Source organism: Lampris incognitus, chromosome 15, assembly GCF_029633865.1.
Source record: "Lampris incognitus isolate fLamInc1 chromosome 15, fLamInc1.hap2, whole genome shotgun sequence".
Lineage (NCBI taxonomy): Eukaryota > Metazoa > Chordata > Actinopteri > Lampriformes > Lampridae > Lampris > Lampris incognitus.
In genome coordinates, this window is record NC_079225.1 from 12189788 (window position 1) to 12217287 (window position 27500).

The window sequence follows — 27500 nt, forward strand, 5'->3', positions numbered from 1 at the left end:
TCTTTCCATTAAGCTAACAATGGGGAGACGGTCCTCCATTCAAATTGGCCTGCCTTTGGTTGGAGGTCACTCAAATAGCAGTTGAAGTTGTAGTCTTCTGGAGTGTGTCTCTGTGTGTGTGTGTGTGTGAGTGTGTGTGTGTGAGTGTGTGTGTGTGAGTGAGGGAGTGTGAGTCGGGGAAAAAGAAAGTGCATATGTGTGTACGGTACAAGTTGCCTGTTAACATTACAGTCAGTGTCTTTCTAGTGTACCACTCAGACATGCCTTCAAGCACACACACACACACACACACACATATACATATATATATATATATATACATGTATGTATGTATGTATGTATGTGTGTGTGTGTGTGTGTGTGTATATATATATGCTCATAACCTCCAGTGAAAACCATCAGAAGTCAAACATCTTTACTGTGCATTAAGCTGTTCCATGTATGAATGTAGAGAGCATCAGTGAATCGCGTCTCAGCGTCTGTTGTGAAACAGGTTTTTTGGTAACACTTGCTATGAAGCTTGCTTCTATAACGCCCTATAAACATCTATAACGCCCTATAAGCATCTGTTGCATTTATAACGCCCATATTTTCCTATAATGTGTGTAACAACGACTAACGGCTACGGCTGAAGACTGTGAAATAGTACTGAAGTGTCATTATGCATCTCTGCAAAACTTCAGCAAAACAAGTTGGCTATGATGCATTATGACATCTGACAGATAAACAGGCTAATGATGACATTTATAATGCATAAATCCGATTTAAATTGACACAATGTATCATAAAGGTGGTTATGAGGTGTTGTGAGGGTGTATACATGGCTATAATGAATCTCACAATGACTTATAGCTACACTTATAGGGCGTTATAGACACTTATAGGGCGTTATGGACACTTATAGGGCGTTATAGACACTTATAGGGCGTTATGGACGCTTATAGGGCATTATAGACACTTATAGGGCGTTATAGACACTTATAGGGCGTTATGGAGGCTTATAGGGCGTTACAGACACTTATAGGGCGTTATGGAGGCTTATAGGGCGTTACAGACACTTATAGGGCGTTACAGACACTTATAGGGCGTTATGGAGGCTTATAGGGCGTTACAGACACTTATAGGGCATTATGGACGCTTATAGGGCGTTACAGACACTTATAGGGCGTTATAGATGCAAGCTTCATAGAAAGTGTTACCGGTTTTTGTATTGAAAGTAACTATTGATAGTCGTAACACTGAAGACATTTCAGTTTTATTTTGTTTTTTTGGATTCCCCCCCTTTTTCTCCCCAGTTGTATCCGGACAATTACCCCACCCTTCCGAGCCGTCCCGGTCGCTGCTCCACCCCCTCTGCCGATCTGGGGAGGGCTGCAGACTACCACGTGCCTCCTCCCATACATGTGGAGTCACCAGCCGCTTCTTTTCACCTGACAGTGAGGAGTTTCACCAGGGGGACGTAGCGCATGCGAGGAGCACGCTATTCCCCCCAGTTCCCCATCCCCCCTGAACAGACACCCCAACCGACCAGAGGAGGCGCTAGTGCAGCAACCGGGACACACACCCACATCCGGCTTCCCTCCCACAGACACGGCCGGCTGTGTCTGTAGGGATGCCCGACCAAGTCGGAGGTAACACGGGGATTCGAACCGGCGATCACCGTGTTGGTAGGCAACGGAATAGACCGCTACGCCACCCCGGACGCCCAATTTGGTAAGACTTTGCTATCCAAATGACACCGATGTGTCTGAGCTCTGCCAGATAAGTATTCTTACAGTTGTATAGTTTGTTTAGAGTAACCACACTGGGTTAACATGATGTAATAATAACAATGATTAAAGACCAGGTTGTGACAGTACACTACTGTACTGTACTGGACTGGACTGGACTGTAGTGTAGTTAGAGACATTACCTGCGGTCACACCAGAAGAACCTGTCAGGCCTGAAGGAGTGACTCTGCTCTGCACGTGAGTTGTTAACAGTCTAACATCAAATTGTGAGTCTGTTTTTATGTGAGTCAGCAGTGTCACAAAGGACACACAAGTGACTCCGGAGTCACTAATCAATGACACGCTAATTATGAGACAGTATCTGTATGATATACTGGTGTGTGTGTGTGTGTGTGTGTGTGTGTGTGTGTGTGTGTGTGTGTGTGTACCGTGTCTATGCCAGACTCCAGGGTAGTGGTGGGAGGGGCTACAGCAGTGGGCAGAGTGGGGATGGCAGGGGGAGCAGCTTCCTACAGGCCACCATTCAGGGGAAGGGTGCAGGGTTAGTGACGGCTACACAGCCATTAGTGAGGACAATATGTCTCACACACTCACGCACACACACACACACACACACACACACACACACACACACACACACACACACACACACACACACACACACACACACACACACAACACACACACACACACACACAACACAGCCCCTCCAGGACTGGACAGACAGTGATGTCATGAGGTCAATGAGGTTAACAAAGTGAGAGACAATCCTAGCGTACAATATTTTTTTCTTTTTGATTTTTTTTCACCCCCTTTTTCTCCCCAGTTGTATCCGTCCAATCACCCCACTCTTCCGAGCCGTCCCGGTCGCTGCTCCACCCCCTCTGCCGATCTGGGGAGGGCTGCAGACTACCACATGCCTCCTCCCATACATGTGGAGTCACCAGCTGCTTCTTTTCACCTGACAGTGAGGAGTTTCGCCAGGGGGACGTAGCATGTGGGAGGATCACGCTATTCCCCCCAGTCCCCCCCCCCATTGAACAGGTGCCCCCACCGACCAGAGGAGGCGCTAGTGCAGCGACCAGGACACATACCTGCATCTGGCTTCCTACCCACAGACACGGCCAATTGTGTCTGTAGGGACGCCCGACCAAGTCAGAGGTAACACGGGGATTCGAACCGGCGATCCCCGTGTTGGTAGGCAACGGAATAGACCGCTACGCCACGCGGACGCCCTCTCCATATTGTCAGTATCAGAACTGTTAGCATGTTTTACTACGTTCCCATATATTGCATGTTGTGACTGAGGGATATGAGGGAACGTTAATTTACAACACAACATGCAAAACCGTACACTAAAACAACTTCCCTTAGACGTCCAGTGAGGGCTCAACACTGCTAAACGGTTTTTGACCAATCAGAGTCAAGGGTTGTGACAGGAGGACGGGGATAAGGAAAAACAAGCAATAGTAAGACGGCTGTTTTCTGTCAGGTTGGATTCATGTTGTGATGGTGTTTTTTTTTTCTTTACTGGAGCAATAAAGACGACAGGCGGTCATGTCCACTACCACAAACTCGGCTGCTGCTGTTTGGAGGCAAAGGCAAGTCCAGTAAACTCCGACAGGACAGGCGGCGGCGGCGGCGGCACACAAAGGTCAGCCAGGCAGCGTGACATTACCGAGCTTCTGAAAACAAGGTTTATTCCTGGTATGCGAAACGCCGCAGCTTGCTTTCCATAGCGCACAACAACTCCAAACACTGCTACTTCATGCCACCCTCATTTGCATTTTGTGTGGCAGATCTGATGTAATAAAAAAAACGGCAGCGTCCCTGGCCGGTTGGAATTTTATGACCCCAAATCAAAGTCAGTTTTAACCGTTACTGAATTATGTGACAACAGCTCTATAAAACGTTTAATAACCGCACAACAGGTTTAGTGGTTCAATGCCGCGCAGGATTCATTAAGCGTTCACAGTCACAGAGGTGGAAAAGTACAGCTATGCAACACGGCTGCTAAATGGGCGACCCCCTGTTGCTACCCCCATCTTCCGGTTGCAACCCCCCCTGTACCCCGGCTGTACGAAGGTGTATCTTATTCTGGAGGGTACCCCATCTCTCTTACAGTAAAACAGATCACAGCAGCGCTGCACATCCATTATCCATGATGAACGCCAGTTCTACGGCGTGGCATACAGGTTAGGTACCGTAACTGACAAAACAGCTCATGTAGCCTCGAACATCGCCCACTGGCCTAGCACTAGGAGTACTGTATGGCTAATACACCTGCCATCTGCTAGTCTGAGGGATCAACACATTGCTAATACCCTTCAGCAGAGACCTATAGCAAAGGTGGTGTAGCGCTGTGGCGCTGTGCCTCATGATAAACAGGTGTATTTTAACACCTAACCGCTAACCAGTGGCTGCTGCAGGGCCACCGCTCGCCCACCTCTAGGGCTGAAGGGATAATGTGAAGGACTAACCGCCTGTCAAGCTTTTTTTGTGGAGTGCCTAAACGCTAACCCAGGAGCGCTTCGGCTGCTAAGCGCACACACAGTAAAACATAAACTAGCATGCACAGCTAGCTCTCTGGTTCAGGACTCTATGATAGCCTGTCAGAGGCGTAGCGTAGTGGCTCAAGGCGAGAGGGACTATAAAGCAGAGTTAATGGGCTGTAGAACTACTGTGTGATGAAGCGCTAAGCTAACACAGTGAGGCCATGGCTGCACTTCATCACACACGAACACTGTGTGTGTGTGTGTGTGTGTGTGTGTGTGTGTGTGTGTGTGTATGAGAGCGAGTGAGAAAGAGAATAAAATGTTTTAAGTACTTTTGCGTGTGTCTGTTTACCTGACAGGTGTGGTTCAGGTAGGAATCACCATCCTGTGTCTTAAGAATAAGTCATTTATTCCTGTGGTTCCTTTATTGTTTTGTTTTATCATCTACTGAGGGATCCTTGTAAGCGATACGTGTGTGTGTCTAGCGGTGTTTGTTCGTCAGTGGTAAATTCAACTCTGTGTGTGTGTGCATGCGTACGTGTGTGTGTGTGAAGTGTGTGTTTATTGGCGGATGTTAATACATGCTACTTACTGTAGGAACCCCTAGAGGTGGTGAGACAGGGGCCGGGGTTAGCGGGGGCTCGGGTTTAGATTCCTCCTCCTCCTCCTTCTCAGGCTCCAGTGGCAGGATGGGGGGAGGCGGAGGGGGGGCCAGGTTGGGGCATTGACCGATGTCGGCGTTCTCAAAGGATACGGGCTGGGAGAAATCTGACAGCCTGGGGGCACAGACAGGCAGACAGGCAGTTAAATATACAGTGTCAGCCAGGAGAGTCCAGATGTGGTCTCTGGTGGCGCGATGGGGAAGGGAGAGGGCGACAAGACAGCGCTGTACAAACACACATCAAAAGAAGAGAGAAGACGGTATGGAGCTAGGACTATGTTTATGACATTAGACAGCTCAATTACTGCTGCTGCTGCTGCTGAGACAGACACTGGATTTATCATCATCATCTTCTTCTTCATCACTGATCCTGCAAGCGTTAAGTTACCGTATTTCTCAGACACAATTCGCACTCAGAAAAAAAAATTGCATTGCTATGAGGAAAAAAGTCGCTTCAGTGTATAAGTAGCATTTAAATGGTGGTAGCACAGAAACTGAGTGAGAAGAACGAACATTCCCAGTCAAATCAACATGGCAGGATGGTCAGAGCAGCGGCCATTTTTACACGAACCGCTGCCACTGCAAAGAACCGTGACCGTCGTAGCGGGCTAACTTCCATAAAAACCGACTGGCGGCACGTCACGGACTTTTTTGTCTGTTTGAAGTGAGGTTTTGCAGTTTTGCAGTACTGACCAAACGAGCAGTGGAGTAGTATGAACGGCCCACTGACGTGTGTTGGCACCATAACAGCTAACAACAATCGCCATTTTCTTTTGAACTCCTCAAATTACCACGGTTCTATGTCCGTTCAGTTTCTACGGTTGGTGCTAAACATTGCCATCTAGTCGCCTTAGTTGAAATGCAGTGTATGCAGAACTGCAGAACAGACACGCCAGCTTTGCAAATGGCTGAAGAGGAGCCAGTCATTATCAGACTTTCAAGCTCAGGTCTGGAGATGATTTGGCCCCTAGCGTGCTCACAATTCAACATAGCCTGAATGCCATAAAATCACAATATGTATAGAAACAATGTACGAGACATCCAAGACGTATAGTGAGAGTTTTGTGGACAGAGGAGACACATGGCACGGTGTTTCAATGGCGTATGAACACACAGGGAGTACGGGTTACAAACACCTTTTTAGATCCAATCTTTATAACGTGAACTGACACCGAGATGACAACGGTAACCCTACCCCAAGTTCAGCTCACCGCCAAATACTTGAGCTTTGAAAGACCAGCTCTAACTCTTTATTTACTGCTGAGATGTCAAAAAGGCCAACTAGAGGGCGTGGCGGTCTATTCCGTTGCCTACCAACATGGGGATCGCCGGTTCGAATCCCCGTGTTACCTCCGGCTTGGTCGGGTGTCCCTACAGACACAACTGGGCGTGCCTGCGGGTGGGAAGCCGGATGTGGGTATGTGTCCTGGTCGCTACCGTAGCGTCTCCTCTGGTCTGTCGGAGCACCTGCTCAGGGGGGAGGGGGGGAACTGGGGGGAATAGCGTGATCCTCCCACGCGCTACGTCCCCCTGGCGAAACTCCTCACTGTGCTGGCAACTCCACATGTATCGGAGGAGGCATGTGGTAGTCCACAGCCCTCCCCGGTTCGGTAGAGGGGTTGGAGCAGTGATCGGGATGGCTCGGAAGAGTCGGGTAATTGGACAGGTACACTCGGGGCCAACTAGAGCCCACTGTTACAACACAGCAGATACTGAATATAGAAATACCAATGCTTTAAAAAAATCCATTTTCTTACATTCAAATACTTCAACACATGAAGAGTCGGGCTGCTGCACCCTGTTCTGTGCTCAGAGAGTATTTAGCATCGTAGTCCGGATGTCTACACTCACTACAGCCTTACACTATTATACCGTGTGGCCTCACTAGTGTTAAATGAACACAACGTAAGGCAGTAAGGCAGTAACTAGTGTGACTGAGTACCTAGATGTGAAAAAAAAACACTTTATAATGAGCTTAGTCCACTAAGTCCCACATGGAATGCCCTTTTTCACACATCCTCTGCTCTCTCATCTTAATCCCCCGCTCCTTCCTCCTCTTGTAACTCGTACCCCTGCCGGCTTCTTACCTGCAGCGCAGGCTGTGTAAAGTCAACTGTTCTTTCTACCCGTGATCTTGTGTAATGAGTTGTCTCTTCGACAATAATATGAAAAAGCAGCCTATTGGATCGCATAACCGCCTGTTAGATCCTAAATGTGCCTCCTCATCCTATCCAATCTGAACCCAACTCCCCATGCCGTCCTTCATCTTCCTCACTGTGGTGCTTTTGTGGTGCTCACCGTCTAACTGATGCGTGCAATGACAATCTGAACGGGAAACAAAAGAAGAGAGGGAGATGTCCATGCTGTGGTGCCAATGTGCAGTATCTGATATTCAGGTGCAAATGGAGATCTTCGGGGAATCCATTTCAACTCACTGCTTCAACAGTTGAGCTAACACCTACTTAAGTTAGCTTTCCACATGCAGGAGCTTCTCCTGTATGTACACCTCTGAGGGGGAGGAGGGATTACGTACACGGCGTTGACCATGAGGTTCCATATGCATCCTTGGAAAGGAATGTTGGCTCTGTTGGAACTCTGCTCGACCTCAGAGGGAATACCGCCGAGGAACAGACGCTGTAAGCTCATTGGCTGATCATTGGGAGCCCCGCCTCCCTCTTTGCCTCTTCGTCTACCTGCACGGCGAAGGCTCTGGAAACACAAATACATACGTGCACACACACACACACATGAAACAAAAATGCAAGACACACTTTACATGTAGCTTAAGAAGAAACCGAGTCCCTAAAAAATGACATTATGAACGTAGAGCTATAACCCACAAAAGACGACCTCCATGCCCATTTACGGTGCACAGCCCCCCCCCACCGTGTATGTGTTCAGATAAGAGCAAGCACAAACAGTCCAACAAACCTGCCCGCCAGTCTCTCTATGCGTAAAGAGTGCTCTCTCCCATCATGCAGTATGCCTTGGTCAGGTCTTCTGAGGACACGACGTGGACTATGACTGCCGGTAAACACCAAGACCTCCAGAGAGCCCTTACTCAGCATGACGGACAGGTAAGGCTGCAGGGGACAGAGACAGATTATGTGATGAGTGCATTGGCAGACGAGTATGACGGCATATATACAAACAAGTACCTCCATAGGAGCTCATGCTGAGAAAGATAAATAAGAGGAGGACATTTGACAGGTGGATGGAAAGAAGGACTTTCAGATCTCGAGTTCACACCACAACCTCAGAAAAGGTCATTCAACGACTATATTTGCCACAGATTGGGTCTGGAGTACCAGAGAAGGCATTCAACGGTTGGACGATTGGACAGAAATGCAACGGATAAACAAATAAAAGATGGATCAGATCTCCACTTCTGACCCTCAGACGTAAGAGAACACAAAAATCGAACCTGTACAGAAACAAAATGACCAAAGCACAGCTGTGAAATGAAAATGGCATCTCGTGAATGATTTGACAAGGAGAAGGAAGGAAAGGAGGTGGAAGAGGAGGAGACCAGCTACCGGGAAAGAGAACTAAAGAGAGGAGACATAAATTGTGGGTTGAGGTAGATAAGAGGATAGTGGAGGGACTTGTGTGAAAGATGTGGGGTCTCACCAAGAGAAAGTAGGGGGACGGGGTAGGAGAGAAGTGGACTAGGGAGTGGGGGAGGAGGGAGGAGAGGATAACAAGAGATGAGAGGAGGAGAGAGGATAATAGGAGAGCGAGATGAGAGGGCAGAGAGTGAGGTGGAGCGAGCCGGTGTGAGAGAGATGGAGGAGGGAGGAGAGAAGTGGACTAGGGAGTGGGGGATGAGGTAGGAGAGAAGTCGACTAGGGAGTGGGGGGGAGGGAGGAGAGAAGTGGACTAGGGGGTGGGGGATGAGGGAGGAGAGAAGTGGACTAGGGAGTGGGGGCAGGGTAGGAGATAAGTGGACTAGGGAGTGGGGGGGTAGAAGTGGACTAGGGAGTGGGGGGAAGGGAGGAGAGAAGTGGATTAGGGAGTGGGGACAGGGTAGGAGAGAAGTGGACTAGGGAGTGGGGGGGAGGGAGGAGAGAAGTGGACTAGGGAGTGGGGGAGGAGAGAGGAGAGAAGTGGACTAGGGAGTGGGGACGGGGTAGGAGAGAAGTGGACTAGGGAGTGGGGGAGGAGGGAGGAGAGAAGTGGACTAGGGGGTCGGGGATGAGGGACGAGAGAAGTGGACTAGGGAGTCGGGGGGACGGAGGAGAGAAGTGGACTAGGGAGTGGGGGAGGAGAGAGGAGAGAAGTGGACTAGGGAGTGGGGACGGGGTAGGAGAGAAGTGGACTAGGGGGCGGAGGACGGGGTAGGAAAGAAGTGTACTGGGGAGTGGGGACGGGGTGGGAGAGAAGTGGACTAGGGAGTGGGGGAGGAGGGGGGAGAGGATAACAAGAGATGAGAGGAGGAGAGAGGATAATAGGGGAGCGAGATGAGAGGGCAGAGAGTGAGGTGGAGCGAGCCGGGGTGAGAGACACAGAGGAGGGGAGAGAGAGGGGGTGCTGGAGAGCAGCGGTGCAGGGTCAGGCTAATTTGAATTTTAATTCACTGTGTGCCAGAGGGCGAAGTGGGAGACAATTTACCACCTGAAAATGGAATTTCAATTTGAGGTCGGGGACAAATTGAACTGAGATGTAGCTACAACATGCCTTTCTCTGCTCTGTCACACAGACACGCGTGTGGCCACACACACACACACACACACACACACACAGAAAGACAAATACACTTCAACAGACCGACACTTCCACACAAATATAAGAACACGGACATATGCAAGGAAACACAACGGAGACACGAGTACAAAGCTACACACATAGCATGGCGCACAATTCGGTATATGTATGCAAGCACTGACACGCGAGTATCTATGGGCACGCACACACACACACACACCACACACACACACCCTTCTCCTCCAACCTCCCTAATCCTTTCTGAAGTCCAATTTAAAAAATGTATGGTTATTACTGAAGTTTTGCTTCCATGACGCTCCCTATGTGTCCCCGGCCTCGGCAGCAAACCCACTCATTAAGGTGATCATGGCGAAGCGCTCATTTTAAACACCGACATGATCTGTTAGCTATTAACTAATGTGTCAACACTGCTTCATAACGGGTTCTCTTTAAAGAAATAATTGAAATGTAATCCAAAAAAAATGTTTTAAATCAAATGGTATAGTTTTGCTAGTTTGACATTGTGTTAGCAAGGTTGACTCTTGCGCGTCGGGCTGTTTCTGCTGCCAAAGGAGAGTAAAATCATAAAACAAGACAACTGTAAGACAAGACTCTTCCTAGACAAGACTCTTCCGCTTCCGGTGTGGGAAGACGGCGGCGTGAATTCACGTTTGCCGTGGCCTCACCCAGTACCGTCCATGCAGTGTGTTTGTCCACGTCTAAGTTTGTGTCTTTGTTTGGTGGCTGGGAGAGCTGGTGCTGGATTGGCTGGGAGGGCCTGGCCAGCTGCGTCCTGTGGGCCCAGGGACCACGGCCCTGCCTGGAGCTGCACCCGAGGTAGAAACACTGAAGCCAGTCTGGCAGGACGTGGAAGCGGGGCAGGCTAAGCTAACTGCTAGCCCATGCAGACCGGCAGTTCCGATAACACCGAGGGCGGTCCGGCAGCCTCGCTTAGCCTTGACCATATTTTTGGTGTTGTCGTGTGGCATGCGGGGAGGTGTGTTGAAGGTGTCTGGCTAAGATAGCTGGCATTGGATCGGATGGGGGAGCCTGGCCTGCCTGGAGCTGCGCCCGAGGAGGAAACACCGAGGGCGGTCTGACAGGACGTGGAAGCGGGGCAGGCTAAGCTAACTGCTAGCCCATGCAGACCGGCAGTTCTGACAGTCATCCTGGCCGGCGTTCGCTCTCTTGGACAGTAATTTTTTTTGCTGTTGTGGATATGTTGGATATGTGTGTTCTTGTAGTTTGGATGTGTTTCTGTCTTTGTGTCGCACCGCCGTGGGATGGGGGGAAACGACATTTCCGATTCCTGAACTGTAAAGTGGTACGCAGGAAGTGATGTAGAGTTGGCTGTACCCTTCACCTACCTAGTAGGACACACACTGATGTAAAAGGCTCTCACTGTGCAAAGGCCAAAAGCGTCACATACCCCAGTTGTAACCAGGGTCCTGTGGGTTCTCTGCTGTGCTGGTATGATGTAGTGTTCCAGGTCTTCTCAGCACAGGCTGGGACGAGCCTGTGGGATTTTAGCGGGCTGTAATGAACCAAATTCTCATTAAAGGCCAGAATTGTTGGCCCCGTAACCTATCTGTTTTGTTGCAGCATGTTGCCTCCGGGCACAGCGGTGAAGTGCTTAGCATGGTCGCCTCACACCAAGAAGGTCCTGGGTTCGAGCCCCGGGGTGGTCCGACCTTGGGGGGGTCGTCCTCTGTGTGGAGTTTGCATGTTCTCCCCGTGTCTGCGTGGGTTTCCTCCGGGTGCTCCGGTTTCCTCCCACAGTCCAAAGACATGTAGGTCAGGTGACTCGGCCGTACTACATTGTCCCTGGGTGTGAATGTGTCGGCCCTGTGATGGCCTGGCGGCCTGTCCTGGGCGTCTCCCCGCCTGCCGCCCAATGACTGCTGGGACAGGCACCAGCATCTCGCGACCCCGAGAGCAGGATAAGTGGTTTGGATGATGGATGGATGGATGTTGCCCCCGTGTGTGTGTCGCGGTCTTTAAACATGGACCAGAGGGAGCCGCTGTTGCCATGGCGGGAGCGAGGTGATGTCCGAGGCCTTCGCTACGCTGAAACCTCTCGTCGTCGGGAAATTCTCCAGCCCATTTTCGACGCCATGCTGCTCTGTTGTTCATGGTACCGTAATGTTTGATACCTCAGCCTCTCCAACTCAAACAAGTCACCCTCCTCCCTCTCCCAGTCTGTCGTCCCTCTCTCCTCCTGACTAAACCCTCTCGTCCCTTCACTCACTCCATCAGTCTGTTGATGCTCATCCCTCTCTCCTCTTTTTAGCTCTGCCTCACTCCTTTCCATCTTAGCTCTTTTGATCCTTGAATCCTCTACGTTTCTCCTCCATTTCTCCTTCACTATCTATCACATCTTCTATTCTTCATGCCTTTTCCCCCCCCTCTCTTCCTTCTCCTCTTTCTTCCCCACGTTCCTCTCGTTCTCCCCGTCTTTCAATCATTGTCTCTACTCTCTTTTTGTCCTTCTCTCTCATCTCCTCTGGCTCTCTACCTTTACCTTTTTCAGTCTCTTTTCAACACCCTTCCCTTCCCTCTTCTAACACACCCCTCTTCCCCTCATTCTCTCTTTTCTACCCCCCTCCCACCACTTATACCTAAATGCCACACTTATCTCACTCCGTCTCCCGGTTGTCTTCCCTTCTATCACAATCTTCTCTGTATCCCCCCCCCCCCATCTGCCTCCCATCTCTCTCTCCCTCCATCTCTCTCTCTCTATCTCTCCATCCCTCTCTAGCATATCCATTGGTCAGGGCCAAGTTGAGTTGATGGTGTTTTTAACCTCGTTTAACCTGTCTCTCTACACAAAGGCACTCACAAAGGCACACAGACACACACAGACACACACACCCTGCCTGCCAGCATAGTTAGTATAAATAGATTCATGCGCCCTACAATCAGTGATGATGGATAGGCTAGAAGTAACCCTCTGTCCTCTCTCTATTATGCAAACACTCTCTCTCTCGTGCTCAAACACACACACACACACACACACACACACACACGCACACACACACGCACACACACACAGCTAGATGATTTAAAACACACAGCCACAAACAATAACAATCATGTATTCATGTGAGCAAGTCACTCAGCTTATATTGACAGACCCAGATCTAATGACACACACACACACATGATCTCTGTGTGCACAGTAATCTTTTCTTTATCAGCCACCCTGTGTGTGTGTCTGTGTGTGTGTGTGTGTGTGTGTGTATATGTGTTCATGCCCACAGGTGTTGTGTGTGTGTGTTTTGGCTTAAAGACAATCCAGTCACCCTAGTTCAACAAACACAAATCTCATTAATATGCACTTATGGAAACTTCATTCACTTAGGGAGAGGGTGTGTGCATCCTCGTGCGTGCGTGTGCGTGCATTTGTGTGTGTGTGTGTGTGTGTGTGTGTCCATGTTTGTGTTTTTGTGTGCACAGCTAAGATAGCAAGCTGCTCTTCTGAATACAAGCTAGGGCTAAACAGATAGGTACACAGACAAACACCGACCAAGATGGAAAGACAGACAGCCAGATAGATGGATTTGGCAGAGGAGATAGACTGATAAGTTAGACAGACAGACAGACAGGCAGGCAGGCAGACAGACAGATGGATAGACAGACAGACAGACAGACAGATAGACGGAGAGATAGATAGATGGACAGACGGACGGATGGATCAATAGATAGATAGATAGCTAGATCCTGCAGAGAAAGCATAGACTCTAGTGTGTGTGTGTGTGTGTGTGTGTGTGTGTGTGTGTGTGTGTGTGTGTGTGTGTGTGTGTGTGTGTGTGTGTGTGTTGGCCTAAAGACAATCCAATCAACCTGGTTGCCAATAAATTCAAATCTCATTATGCACTTATGGAAACTTCATTCATTTAAGGTGTGTGTGTGTGTGTGTGTGTGTGTGTGTGTGTGTGTGTGTGTGTGTGTGTGTGTGTGTGTGTGTGTGTGTGTGTGCGTGAGTGAGAGTTTAACCCACTTCTCCTGACTGTCTGCGTCTTCTCTTGGGGCTAAACCGATTAGTGCTCTGGGCCTGGGGTGCAAAGAGATCGAAGGAAATCCAACAATAAACATCATAAAACAACAATATGAAACAACAACAATGCAACAACCAAAGTAGGAAACTACTTAATGCTTATCCAAAGGAATTGAAGCAAGTGCAACTGGACTTGGTATATATGGTATATATACCAAGTATATATACCAAGTCCAGTTGCACTTGCTTCAATTCCTTTGGATAACCATGACCTGGACGAATGAGAACATTCACAGACATAGGAAACTACTTCCTCTTTTTTTTTTTCATTTTCCTTGCCCAATTATTTGGCCGGATCATTTTTTTCCCCCTTGAAACCTTTCTTAGCTGGATTTGTTATTGTGTATTACAAGAACATCTGAGAAATCACAGGCAAAGTGGAAAACTGAGGTTTCGACGTGTCTAGAAATCTCTGCACAACTCACAAAACAAATCTGCATGCGATTTTCTAGACACAGTCCAGAAATGATAATAAAAACGTGAAATAACATGAAAATGGTAGTTCGGTACCAGTCAGCATGGTGAACAAAGATGAAGTTTCAGGTTAAAGCTCACCTGCTGGCTCAGTGCCGAGGCGCTGCCGACCGCTAGTAAGATGGTCCCTGTGTCCTCCAGGGTGCTGAACGACAGGCTGATCTCTGTGCCGATGGCTAACGACAAGCCGGCTAACTCTAAATAACCAGGCTTTGAGAAGCTGACGGTGTGGAGGTTCTATCAAAGAGGCAAAAGACATCACACAAGTGTACTCATTTGTTATTGTGTTACTGCCAAAACCTTTTTCAGTGTTTTAAAAATGTCTCCTTGTCTTATTGTTGCCGTGAAATGGAAATATAGCAACGGTAAAATGTGAAAAGTAGTACGTGGTCAGACTTGATTTCATCAGGCTGAGACAGACCTTAACCAAGGTTTTACCTACACAATAACAGAAAACTTCACACACACACACACACACACACACACACACACACACACACACACACAGACATAATCAGCAAAGGCTTCCTTTATTTCATAAGGACCTGCAGTCTCACTCACACACACACACACATGCACGCACGCACAAACACACACACGCACGCACAAACAGACATAACAGGTTAATGACAAAAACAGACATAAAAGGTTAATGTAAAAAACAGACATAACAGGTTAATGTAAAAAAAACAGACATAAAAGGTTAATGACAAAAACAGACATAACAGGTTAATGTAAAAAAACAGACATAAAAGGTTAATGTAAAAACAGACATAACAGGTTAATGACAAAATCAGACATAACAGGTTAATGTAAAAAAACAGACATAAAATGTTAATGTAAAAACAGACATAACAGGTTAATGACAAAAACAGACATAACAGGTTAATGACAAAAACAGACACAACGGGTTAATGTAAAAACAGACACAACAGGTTAATGAAAAACACACATAACAGGTTAATGACAAAACCAGACATAACAGGTTAATGACAAAACCAGACATAACAGGTTAATGACAAAACAGACATAGGTTAAAAGGGAGAATCAAGAATTGCTGAATAGACCTGACTTCACTCCACACTTGCTCAACCCTGGACCTTTACCTACTTTCAAACATGCTTTGATTTATCATGTCGGTCGTATAGGCTCACAAATTCATGTAAATGAATACAATTCAATTATAATGTGTGTATAATGTGTCTATATTATAGTTATCTCAGTTGTGTGGTACAAGGGGAGACAGATTGCTAAATAATTGTGTAAGTATAAAAAAGAAGTTGAAACTGCAAATAATGACAGTGTTGACTTAAGGTCTTCAGATGAGCAACCCCCCTGTCTTTCTCTTTCACGCCCTAGGTAAAGCCTGTGTCATCTGCTGAAGGACTAAAAAAAGAAAAAAGATGCATGTGGTGAGAGAAGAGAAACTAGTAAGAGAGACTAATGTTTAGGATTGGAAACAAACTAGAGGAACAGGCTGATGGTTCCAGACACTTCAAAATCCTGTTAAAGTCCTATCCATACTATGTAGGCATTTTCCACCCACATATTCAAACAATCACTCTTCTCTCTTTCTCACACGCACACAAAGACACACACACACACATGCATTAAGTAGTACAACAACCTGTATGACGTCAGTGAAATGAATTACCTCGCAGATATTCTTACCTCCACATTACAGCCTTTGGTGAGCCCAGTGTAATCTGAACTACTGAGGAGGTTATACGGGGTTCTGGAGATTTCAATGTCTCGAAGACAGCCCGCGTAACGCTTCAGCGTAACCTCAGACCTACGAAAGGAGTGTGAACGGTTATTCAGACTCATCGTTTAGCCACAGTGAACACAAAATAAAAATCTGCATCCCCTTCACATCCACCATTTGTAACAGTGAACAATTGTAAAAAAAGAGTCAATATAGGATTGAAGCTGGTGCAGGGTGTATCCAGCTAGCTAGAGCTGAAGCATAGCGGTGTCTGGCTGGGATCAATCGGGATCTGATGTTTGTCCATACTGCCACAGATATAGAATAATGCAGCCATACCCCCCACACACACAGGTAAAGGATCACCTTGGATGACTGGCACCAACCCTTTACCAGGGATACACGTCTATGTTTTGGTATTGGCCAAAATAATCACTTTCTGCCATCGACTGAGGCAGAAACACTTACCGAGTGTTATTTATTACTGAGTTCAGAGTGATTGTGTTTTTTGTTGATCTCCTCCGCTCTTCATGCATTCGGTTTAGATTACTTCAGTGTGATTCTAGGCAGTGTGGAAGTAATCTCACAGTTCCTATTGAGGACACCAAGAGGAAAACTATTTGCGAAAGCTGTTCCACAGAAATATCAAGAGAGGGCGCATCACCAGGAGGTTCTCCGCTACAAACGTTAATTTACCACCCGGGAACACCCGCCATCAATGGCCTGAGTCTCTGAAAATGTTGGGGAATAATATCCCCCCCCCCCATTGTATCCGGCCAATTACCCCACTCTTCCAAGCCTTCCTGGTCGCTGCTCCACCCACTCTGCTGATCCGGGGAGGGCTGCAGACTACCACATGTCTCCTCCCATACACGTGGAGTCGCCAGCTGGTTCTTTTCACCTGACAGTGAGGAGTTTCACCAGGGGGACGTAGCGCGTGGGAAGATCACGCTATTCCCCCCAGTTCCCCCTCCTCCCCAAACAGGCGTCCTGACTGACCAGAGGAGGCGCTAGTGCAGCGGCCAGGACACATACCCACATTGGACTTCCCACCCACAGACACGGCCAATTATGTCTGTAGGGACACCCGACCAAGCCAGAGGTAACACAGGGATTCGAACCTGAGACCCCCGTGTTGGTAGGCAACGGAATAGACCGCCATGCCACCCGCACGCCGAATAATGTCTTCTGAAAGGAACTGACTGTTCAGTGACGCTAACAAGGTTTTTTTTCCTCCCCCCTTCTTCATGTTTTGTCATTGAATTTGTATTTAAAATCATAAATCCAAAGAAGAACGTACCTAACTTGTATGATGGAATACATTTGGAAATACAGTAATATATATAAATAAACGAGAAAAAATGTTTCAGTTTCAGACTGGTTGAAAGATTTTATAGGTCACTACTGTTATCGGCCAAGAGGTTTCATTATGGTGCATCCCGAAAGTATGACTGGAAATGTTGTTTCCCAACTGGAATGACAAAAACGAGAAAGTCTGTCGGAAAAATCCCTCACCCACCTTTGAAAGACGAGTTTTTTTTTTAATGTCACAACTTTTCAAACTTTACAAACCCTCCCCCAATTATATCTCACTCTAAAGATGCCACAAAAATGCAGCTGGGATGCTGTATCCTGGGTTGCATGGCCAAACATCAAATTCAGACTAATGGGGATGAAGAGTGATTTCAAGCTGCGATGTGCACGAGCCTTAGGCTGCCTGGGCCAGCCAGGATACAGAGCTGACAGCAAGACAAAGAGACACACACACACACACACACACACACACAGTGCAACCACTAATGCACACACAGATATACAGACACACAGTACTCTCATTCTCTCTCAAACAACCACCATTACATGTTGTCATACTATCAAGACACTCCACCCCCCCCACACACACACACACCTGTCAAAATCACAAAAAATACACACATCTACTCGTATAAAGTGAACTAAAGTCCGGCATCAGCGTGGCCTCATGCAGAGGATGATTTCAGGCAGAGTGACATTAAAATGGAAAACAGAATAATCCATCACATTTACAGTAACGGTGTTTACCTGGCTTTCATGCTGTAGACAAAAGTAAAAACACAGCATTAGCTTGCTGCCACATCAAGACAAACACACACACACACTCACTGATACGACATTATTATTATCATTATTATTATTATTATTATAAACTGCTGGTTTTTATTTGTTACAGCGAGTCAGTGAGTTTTTCGATGGTCTTCCTTATAGAGCATGTTTGGCCCATGTGTCATGAGGATCAAACCATCCATCCTTCCATTATCCAAGCCACTTATCCCAACTGGGGTTGAGAGGATGCTGGAGCCTATCCCAGCAGTCACTGGGCGGCAGGCGGGGAGACACCCTGGACAGGCCGCCAGTCCATCACTGGGCCGACACATTCACACCTAGGGACAATTTAGTACAGCCGAGTCACCTGACCTACGTGTCTTTGGACTGTGGGAGGAAACCGGAGCCCCCGGAGGAAACCCACGCAGACACGGGGAGGACATGTAAACTCCACACAGAGGACGACCCCCAAAGTTGGACTACCCCGGGGCTCGAACCCAGGAACCTTGTTGCTGTGAGGCGGCCGTGCTAACCACTGCGCCACCATGCCGCCCAGGATCAAACCAGCACATTTTAAACCTCAACAGGCTGACAGACATCACTGACAGGCAAATACGATCAGTTAATTGGCGTTAGAAAGACAGACTACTGACAGAATATCAAGTGTTTTAAATGACTGACATACCGTACTGAGAGGTAGCTTGCATGTAATGGAATGCAAAACAAAATACACACACACACATATCTGATAACAGATCTAACGCACACAGTTAAAATACCACTAGTCTTCACAGTGTATGCTCATGCGACGCTGTGTCTGTGTGTCCCTGTGTGTCTCTGTCACCCACGGTCTGGGTTTGTTACGTACGTATGTGTGTACCTGTAGTTTCCAATGATAGGGAGTCCTCCGAAGTAGATCTTCTGGTTTTCCTTTAGGTTCAGACCAGTGGCAGAGCCCAGAGACGTTGCCACCATCTTCTCCTCAGCACTGCTGTCAATGTCCACGATGTTCACCGTGGCTGCGGAGGTGGATAAATATATACAGGAAGACGGATGGAGCTGGCGTATGTAACTGACTGTGTATTGCTGCACGTGTGCATGTCTGAGAGATTAAACTAACAACAGGCCTCTATCGACGCCGTGACCGTGGCCGTCCTGCGTACCTTGCTTCTTGTTGCGGGTCATGGTTAGAGACTTCCAGCGCCCGTCATTGTGGCGGCTGGCAGACGTGGCAGTGCCAACTCCTGAACCGAGATCAAAAGTCATCTTCACCTTTCCTTCTGACAGCTCCAGAGACATGAAGTCCTTCTGCAGGGAGGAAGAGCGAGAAAGAGGATAAAGAGAGAGAAAGAGAGATGGTTTGATGCATATTTTTATCATCAGTTATGAGTTTCAACATTACCCCCCCCCTCTCTCTCTCTCGTGTGTGTGTGTGGGTGGGTGTTGTAAGGGGGTACATGAGAAGCCATAATACTAAGGAGTCTCTGAAATGCTGCTGAGGTGCCCACCAGTGATGCCAATTTATAATTTCAATGGGGTATCCAGGTGGTGTGGCGGTCTATCCCGTCGCCTACCAACACAGGGATTTCCGGTTCGAATCCCCATGTTGCCTCCGGCTTGGTCGGGCGTCCCTACAGACACAATTGGCCGTGTGTGCGGGTGGGAAGCCGGATGTGGGTATGTGTCCTGATCGCTGCACTAACGCCTCCTCTGATCAGTTGGGGCACCTGTTTGGGGGGGAGGGGGAACTGGGGGGGGGGATAGCGTGATCCTCCCATGCGCTACGTTCCACTGGCGAAACTCCTCACTGTCAGGTGAAAAGAAGCGGCTGGTGACTCCACATGTATCGGAGGAGGCATGTGGTAGTCTGCAGCCCTCCCCGGATCGGCAGAGGAGGTGGAGCAGAGACCCGGATGGCTCAGAAGAGTGGGGTAATCGGAAGGGTACAAGTGACAATTGGGGAGGGAAAAAAAAGGGGGGGGGGATTACATTTCAATGTAACCCACTGAAGGAAGCGGCAAACCAGGAAGTAAGGGTTGTAGTTTTCACATAATGATATGTCTGCCAGTAATGTCACCGGCTTTTCTGGACATTTTGGTGCCATTTCGGAGACACACAGTAGATTGCTAGCTACTACTGCTGCTAATGCAGTGTTATCCCTATAAAATAATATATCAACACTATTTTTTATATATAGTGTTGAAAACTGTGATTGTTCCCCTTTGACAGACCTAGGTTGCCTGGGTCCATCCTTGCAATCCGCCCACTCCACTGAGTTGACTGATTCTGGTGGTCTGGCGTCATGACATGAAACAGCAGTTTCTGGGTTGAAAAAGCAATTATCCAATGAGCGCTGCGGGTGGGGGGGGGGGGGGGGGCTAACAATCAGCCAATCAGCGCCACGGGTGGGACTAACGCTGTTGTCGATCTGGGTGATTTTTTTCCCCCGTTTTCTCCCCAACTGTATCTGGCCAATTACCCTGCTCTTTTTTTGTTTTTGTTTTGTTTTGTTTTTTTGAGCCGTCCCGGTCGCTGCTCCACCCCCTCTCTGCCGATTCGGGGGTCGCCCCTGACCAACCAGAGGAGGTGCCGGTGCAGCGACCAGGACAAATACCCACATCCGACTTCCCACCCACAGACACGGCCAATCGTGTCTGTAGAGACGCCTGACCAAGCCGGAGGTAACACAGGGATTCGAACCGCCGACCCCCGTGTTGGTAGGCAATGGAATAGACCGCTACACTACCCGGGCGCCCTTTGATCTGGGAGATTTACCCCGACATCTCGGAAACATTCACTTAATGGCCCCTCTTTCATGTCTGGGCTCCTGAATAATATTCTTAAATGTATTTTACACAGACGGCATGTCTTCTCCATATCGCCCGGCATCCTAATGTGTTTTTACTCCGCTCCGCTCCACCCCGGCAAGGCGGATACGTTGGTCTCTAGTGACTGGTTAGGGAAAATTGAAGCCCCCTCCCCCACGGAAAGCTGTTAGAGCGGGGGCAATGTCAGGCCGAAGATGGAAAGGGGAGTGAAACGGCTTGACAATTCTGTCTGATGTCAGGCGAAGACCTAGCAGGTTCTACGCCCTTCTAGCAAAGCCAAGGCTACAGCCGTTGCTCCTCGCAGTATGTCCAAGAACCTTCTTAAAGGCCGTGACCGAATACTGTGTAGCTCACCGAAGCACCTGTTGTATATGTGCCTCTCTATCTTTCTCTGCTTGTGACTGTGCGTCCTCGTGATCCATGTGGGCTTACCAGGTCATCGGTGGCCAGGTACATGAGCAGGGCGTCAGAGGAGAAGCTGCGGAACTTGAAGGTAATGGTGGAGATGTTGGGGTTCCACCTTGTGGGCCGACCCACTGCGGAGTAGCCCTCTCCGTCCAACTGCACCGTTCCCTCGCTGTCTGAACGCTGGGGACTGACGGAGAAAGACGAGACGGACAAATTTAGCACCCGACGGTACTTAGATCAACATCGTGTCCAAGTCACCAGTTCGGCTGTTGCTTACGGATCGGAAGGCTGAGAGAAAAGGAGAAATTCAAGGTTGGCGTCATTAACTTCTGGGTTGGTGTGAGGACATTTACACCTACCCACTCACTCTTCTTCTTGTGTTTTCATCTCAAGTTGAGACATCCCCAACATGAGAAAAGGTAACGTCTACTCTTGCGAAATGACTGCTGTCATAAAAGAATAAATCTGGTTCCAGATACAGTAGAGCGACGTATTTAGGCCCGCTTGGTCATGGTGTGAATATGTTTGCAGGTGTATGTTGGCGTGCATGACTGTGTGTGTGTGTACCTCTCTACGCATCCCTTGCAGTCTCCATGTCTCTCTCTGTAGTTCCACAATCCAATTGGTTTGTTATCCAGATAGGTCTCCCCCATACAGCCTGTGAATGTGGTGGTCTTCACCGCATCTGCCTTCTATATCAGAGACCCAAAGAAAAAAAAAGAACGATACACAAAGAGCCGCCTGTCATCTGTCAGCGAGCCGTGTTACCGCCGTAACGATAAACAAAAATTACAAAAGTAAATACAGCCGTGTAGTCTAAATTCATTGCTCTCAGAGGTTTAGTGCAACTTGACAGACACACAACACACAAACCTTGACCGTGCCCAGTATTCCTCCAACAAACAGGTAGGCGTTCTGGTCCACGTCCAGGATGGTGAAGGCAGAGGGGGAGTTGGCACTGGCAGGGGTCGGCATCATCCCAGCCATAGGACCTTCCAGTGGGTAGACTGATATGGTACCATTCAATCCATTACTGGAGAGACAAAAAGACGGGGTGGCTGAGTAAGTGACGAAATGAGACACAGATGGAGAAAGTGAGAGAGCAACAAGGAGAGAAAGAGAGCCAAGAAAGAATAAATGAACTTGCAGAAGCACTCACCGCCAGCCTTTATACAACCTCTACTGAGAATTTATGGTGGAAAGCCTGTCCTGAAAGCTACAGGGGTGGCAGGACCTCTGTGCTCTGAGGTGAAATTAAAGTTGCCTGTGTTATTTATTCTTGTAATAAAAGCAGTATGTCATTTTGGGCTCCGCGAGTAAATTTTAAGATGGACAGAATGCGGTGGAGCAAATTGAATTTGCCCCTTTGGGAAATCTCTGTGGCAAAAAAATGCATGGACGAGCTGGGACCTCTGCCTTGTGCGAATGTGTCTTCGGCATATGTACTCAGCACAAACCCGGCATTCACAGGGAAGAATGGGGGGTCTCCGGATTTCATTATATCAGCGTAATGATGTAGCAACAGCTGACGACACTGCGAAGTCCTGATTTCCCAAGCGAGATCCCTGGTTTCTTCAGGGTGTGAATGAGGCGACATCCTGAGGCAGGCCAGCGCACAGCCATGTTGGTTACTGCTGTAATGTGGGGCAGGTACTGTTGCTTCAGAGGTACACTACGCAAGACACAGACCCTATCGGCACTTGAATGAAAAACAGCAATCACGATGCCGTCCGGACACTGCTTGGCATCCTGCGCATCATATTCTTCATATAGCTTATAATTCTATTATAATTCTGTTATCCTCTTTCAATGTTGTATTGTGTAAATTGTGTAAACACAACATCCATTGCATGTTGTGCGTCTTGGGAGAGAGATCCCTCCTCCGTTGCTCTCCCTGAGGTTTCTTCCTATTTTTTCTCCCTGTTAAAGGTTTTTTTTTTAGGGAGTTGTTCCTTATCCGACGAGAGGGTCTAAGGCCAGGATGTTGTGTTGCTGTTAAGCCCACTGAGGCAAATTTGTAATTTGTGATATTGGGCTATACAAATCAAATTGACTTGACTTGATGAAAAAAACAGAACCTGTCACCAGAAAATACCCCCGCACCACCAAATCTCTGTCTCTTCCAAATAGTGCTGCTTTCTTCACTGTGATCAGAGTAACATTTTTAAAACCGTAACACAATACATGCACAACTTAAAAAAAAAATCACAACAGCGCCAAGGGAAGAAGTAACACAACTACAGTCAATGACAGATGGACAGCGACAATGACAAGAGAAAATGGTGACGACTACTGTGGCTGCTCATCAGCTGATGTGTAGCCCTTTATGGACAGCATGGCGGGCAAAATAAGTGTACACACTCACTTCCTCTCAACAGAGCGGAAAACATTTTAATAGAACATTGAGCATAAGGGGCTACGGTGTAAGGTTACACACATGGCTTGCCTTCTTGATTTACACTCGAAGTTAGGGCCGCACAATTAATTGAATGTTAATTGCAATCGCGATTTTGGCTTCCCACAATTAAATGAACATGGTCGACTGCGATATTGATGTTTAAAATGCGTGCTCCGCTGCATATCAAATCAGGCGCTTTGTAAACTAACTGCCTGACCAATCACAGCTGTTCCCTTTAAGCGCCACCAACCCCGCAGCGGCAGCCTGTGCAGAAATTTTCTGGTTGCTGCGGCTGAAGTCCGCAGGGCAAAACTCTTTGGAAATAGTTTGGATTTTGGGGCAAGTGATGTCAACCAAGAACAAGTCACATGCAAAGAGTGCCATAGAATCTTGTGTGCGCCACAAAGCAACCCAACTAATCTTTTCAACCGTCTGAAAAAACACCACAGACTGCAGTACAATGAATGCACGAAGGCCCAAGAAGAATAACGTTGCTAAAGTTAGCTCACCGAATCCCCGCCCTTGTCCAGAGTCGACTCAGACATCCATAACAGCAAGCCCGTACAGTGCGTCACCGTATCCATCCAGCTCCCAAAGACAGACATAACCCATGTGATCGTGTTCCATTTGGCCAAAGACACGTGTCCAATAAACACTGTGAGCGATGGAGGCCTCAGGAAAATGGCCAACACACCGGACAATAGATGTGTGATCCCTTACACCAGTGGTTCTCAACCTTTTTGGGGTCCTGGACCCCCCTGCGTATTTTTGGACCCCTCCACCTGATCTTGGGGGAGGGGGGTTGCAATTTGATAGAAACAGTAGAAACCGCATTTTAAATTGCATTATAGCATTTATTCACTCTTTGGGGCAAAAATAAGAGCTTTCAGTTGTAACTTAGATATAGTTAACAAAACAGAATATGTATTCAGTAACTTTCAGATATATGCAACAACAGAATTTTTATGCAGTAACTTTTAACAATGCAAACGGGAGCGAGATCTCTTATTAAAATACAATAAATTACACTTGTGAAACAGATGTAATTAGAGAAAAAAGTCCTGTTACCCTTTATAGTTTAGGTAGATAAAGGTATCAGTCACATTTGAGTAAAATAATCCTATTTCTATAAATGTCATAGGATCTTTTTTTTAAAGATATTTTATTTTCACGGACCCCTTGCAATTACACCACGGACCACTAGGGGTCCGCGGACCCCCGGTTGAGAAACACTGCCTTACACAATTATCTTTTCAAAGTGGCATTACCTGCGCTTTATGCAAAACGTTGAGGGGAAATAGACAGGGATGCCACAGCTGTTGAGTACTTTGCGACTACCACTGACCTATGGTCAAACAGAACAACGGAGCCGTACCTGAGCCTGACAATTCATTACATCGATGGTGATTTTAAAATGAATGACTATTCATTTTAAAATCACCGTCATTTTTCCCACAAGACCACACGGGAGAATTATTTTGAAAGAAAATATATTTTGTCCCTAAAATCGATGAATAACTGATAAATAATCGTGGTCTCAATATTGCTCAACATAATGGTGATTATCATTTTGGCCATAATCGTGCAGCCCTACTCGAAATACTGCTGTGCATTTCAGTGCGGAAAGACCGTAACCGGTGTGGGAATATGAGAGGACAGGGAGGAAACTGGTGGACTCCAGACATTTCTGGGTCCACTCTCTGGTCCAACTCAGGCAAAGGGGAGGTAGCTCGGGTGAGTGAGGTCATGTTCAGAACTGTCCCCACTCAAGACCTCTTTCAAACAAAGGTGTGGCACCACCGCGGGCATGGAGAGGTTTCTCCACCCCTTGTCCAGATGAATGGTGAAGCATCTTCAAACTGACGTCCAGTGAATAGATTTAAACCTCTCCCGGATATCATCGTCCCAGTTTACTGTGGGGTACACTTGAAGGAACCTTCCCCCATTTCTACACCACATACAAGGCTCAGCGTTTCCGGTTTTTATTTTTCAAAAGCCATCCAGCATGCTGAATTTCGCCACAAGAGGACACTGTTAAATAACCTCACACAAACAGGAACAACTTTTTGGACCCGTGGAAACATAAAATCCGGGTGAAAATCAGTTTAAACCGATATGCTCCTTTTAAAAAATCTGGGTGTTTCTCGGTGAAAATTGGTAAAAACTGAAAACGCCAAGCCTTGACCACATAGCATCTGTAATATGTGACCATCCTTCAGGGATGTGTTGTTGAGACTTCACTTTGATACGGAGGGAGCAACGCCACAACCTAGAAAAATGACTTTGAACCGATCACGGAGGACAAAAGCTAGCCAAATGGAAAGTGAAATGATGAGGAGCTCATCATTTCACTACACCTCTAAACTTATAGAAAGTATTGCAGGCTGTAAAAACGTTCATTTAGCCCATCAGCTGGCTTGCTAGGTGCACTGTCTTGCATTATATGAGCATGCAACGTTAATGACGTTATAAGCCAAATTAAATAAAATGTCCCTCGCTAGGCTGATTCTTTGCATATCAGGTTTATATAACATTCTGAAGAATGGAAGAATTTTCCACAAATATCTGCGGGCTCCAATCCAACTTGAAAAAAGTCTGATGACGGCTTTTAAACGTGAATTATAAGATGCCACCGGTCCGTCTATGTGCTTGTCAATACGAGAGAACGTACTGTGTCGGTCTTCAATGTGGGCTTAATGCACGCCTCTGTACAAATGTCACAGTCCGGCTTGTGCGTGACACAGAAAAGCCTCCGTGCGTGTGCATGCATGCGTGCATGTGTTGGTGTAGACGTCTCTTACCGAGAAGCTTCAATCCTGTGCCAATTCCCATCGTGAATGGTAAGGTGGGGGTATTCGACTCTCCCTACACCCGAACCCACATCCCAGAGGAAATTCACCTTCCCTTTCCGCATCTCTAAGGCTAGGAAATCAACCTGAGAGAGAGGGGGGGGAGGCAAGACAGAGTAACGTTATAGAAAATGAAAGGGAAAAAGGGAGGCGGAGACCAAGAAAGGGAGTGAGAATGGGGAGGAAAACAGGAGAGAGTGACAGAGGTGTGAAGAGAGGGATATAGGAGACAGGAAAATTGGGTGCAAGACTGGCAATGGTAAAAACATTACTGGAGACGGAAATTAAAGGATGTGTCATTCAAAGGGACAAACAGTGAAGTTTGTTCCCCCCTCCTTTTTCTCCACAATTGTATTGGGCCAATTACCCCACTCTTCCCGAGCCGTCCCGCTCGCTCCTCCACCCCCTTCGCTGATCCGGGGACAGCTGCAGACTACCACATGCCTCCCATGTATTTGGGCATATTCTATTATCTGGACGTTGTCTCTGAGGTAGAGCTTGATACTTCTGCCAAAACCCAATAGATTTGGCACCCATCCATTATCCAAATCGCTTATCCTGCTCTCAGGGTCGCGAGGATGCTGGCGCTTATCCCAGCAGTCATTGGGCGGCAGGCGGGGGAGACACCCTGGACAGGCCGCCAGGCCATCATGGGGTCTGTATAGGGTAGAGGGTTTGGCCTATATTTCTCAAATACGTTTTGGGTTCACGTCAGGTTCCCAGTTATATTTGTGTGTTTGTAACACCTATCTCAGCCACGTCTGTCATAAACTTCACCATCACATCGGATGTGATGATTGACCAATGAGAGATGGATTCACCGGTCAGTCTGAGACGCTGCTTCTTCTGGATTGGAGAGAAACGCCGGGCTCGGATTACATTCAGGCTGCGCCAGATGAAACGAGGCAGCGTCTCCTCTACACACTTGTTGCACGGTCACAATATTTTCTGTTGGCCTGTCCTGTTCATTTAAATTCACATGGCCTGCTCCAAGCCCAAGGCGGGACTACTAATTACAGCTTGTTTTCGAGGCGTATGTTGTAAGACTTGTGTTCATTTGAGAGCGGGAGTGTAATCAGACTTGAAAACGGTCTGCGTCCGTCCTCCTC

General features: G+C 47.6%; 1 protein-coding gene across 1 annotated transcript in view; it reads right to left on the bottom strand.

Annotated features, from left to right (window-relative positions):
- LOC130124785 (laminin subunit alpha-2-like) overlaps positions 1–27500 on the bottom strand; it is a 147317-nt gene that overhangs the window by 14471 nt on the left and 105346 nt on the right. Inside the window, 15 exon segments of the mRNA XM_056294134.1 lie at positions 2159–2239; positions 4818–5001; positions 7420–7549; positions 7552–7595; positions 7818–7969; positions 13591–13644; positions 14203–14358; positions 15793–15913; positions 17888–17899; positions 18789–18927; positions 19072–19216; positions 21169–21331; positions 21712–21836; positions 22018–22177; positions 26344–26477. Of these exon segments, the coding sequence (XP_056150109.1) occupies positions 2159–2239; positions 4818–5001; positions 7420–7549; positions 7552–7595; positions 7818–7969; positions 13591–13644; positions 14203–14358; positions 15793–15913; positions 17888–17899; positions 18789–18927; positions 19072–19216; positions 21169–21331; positions 21712–21836; positions 22018–22177; positions 26344–26477 (1800 nt within the window).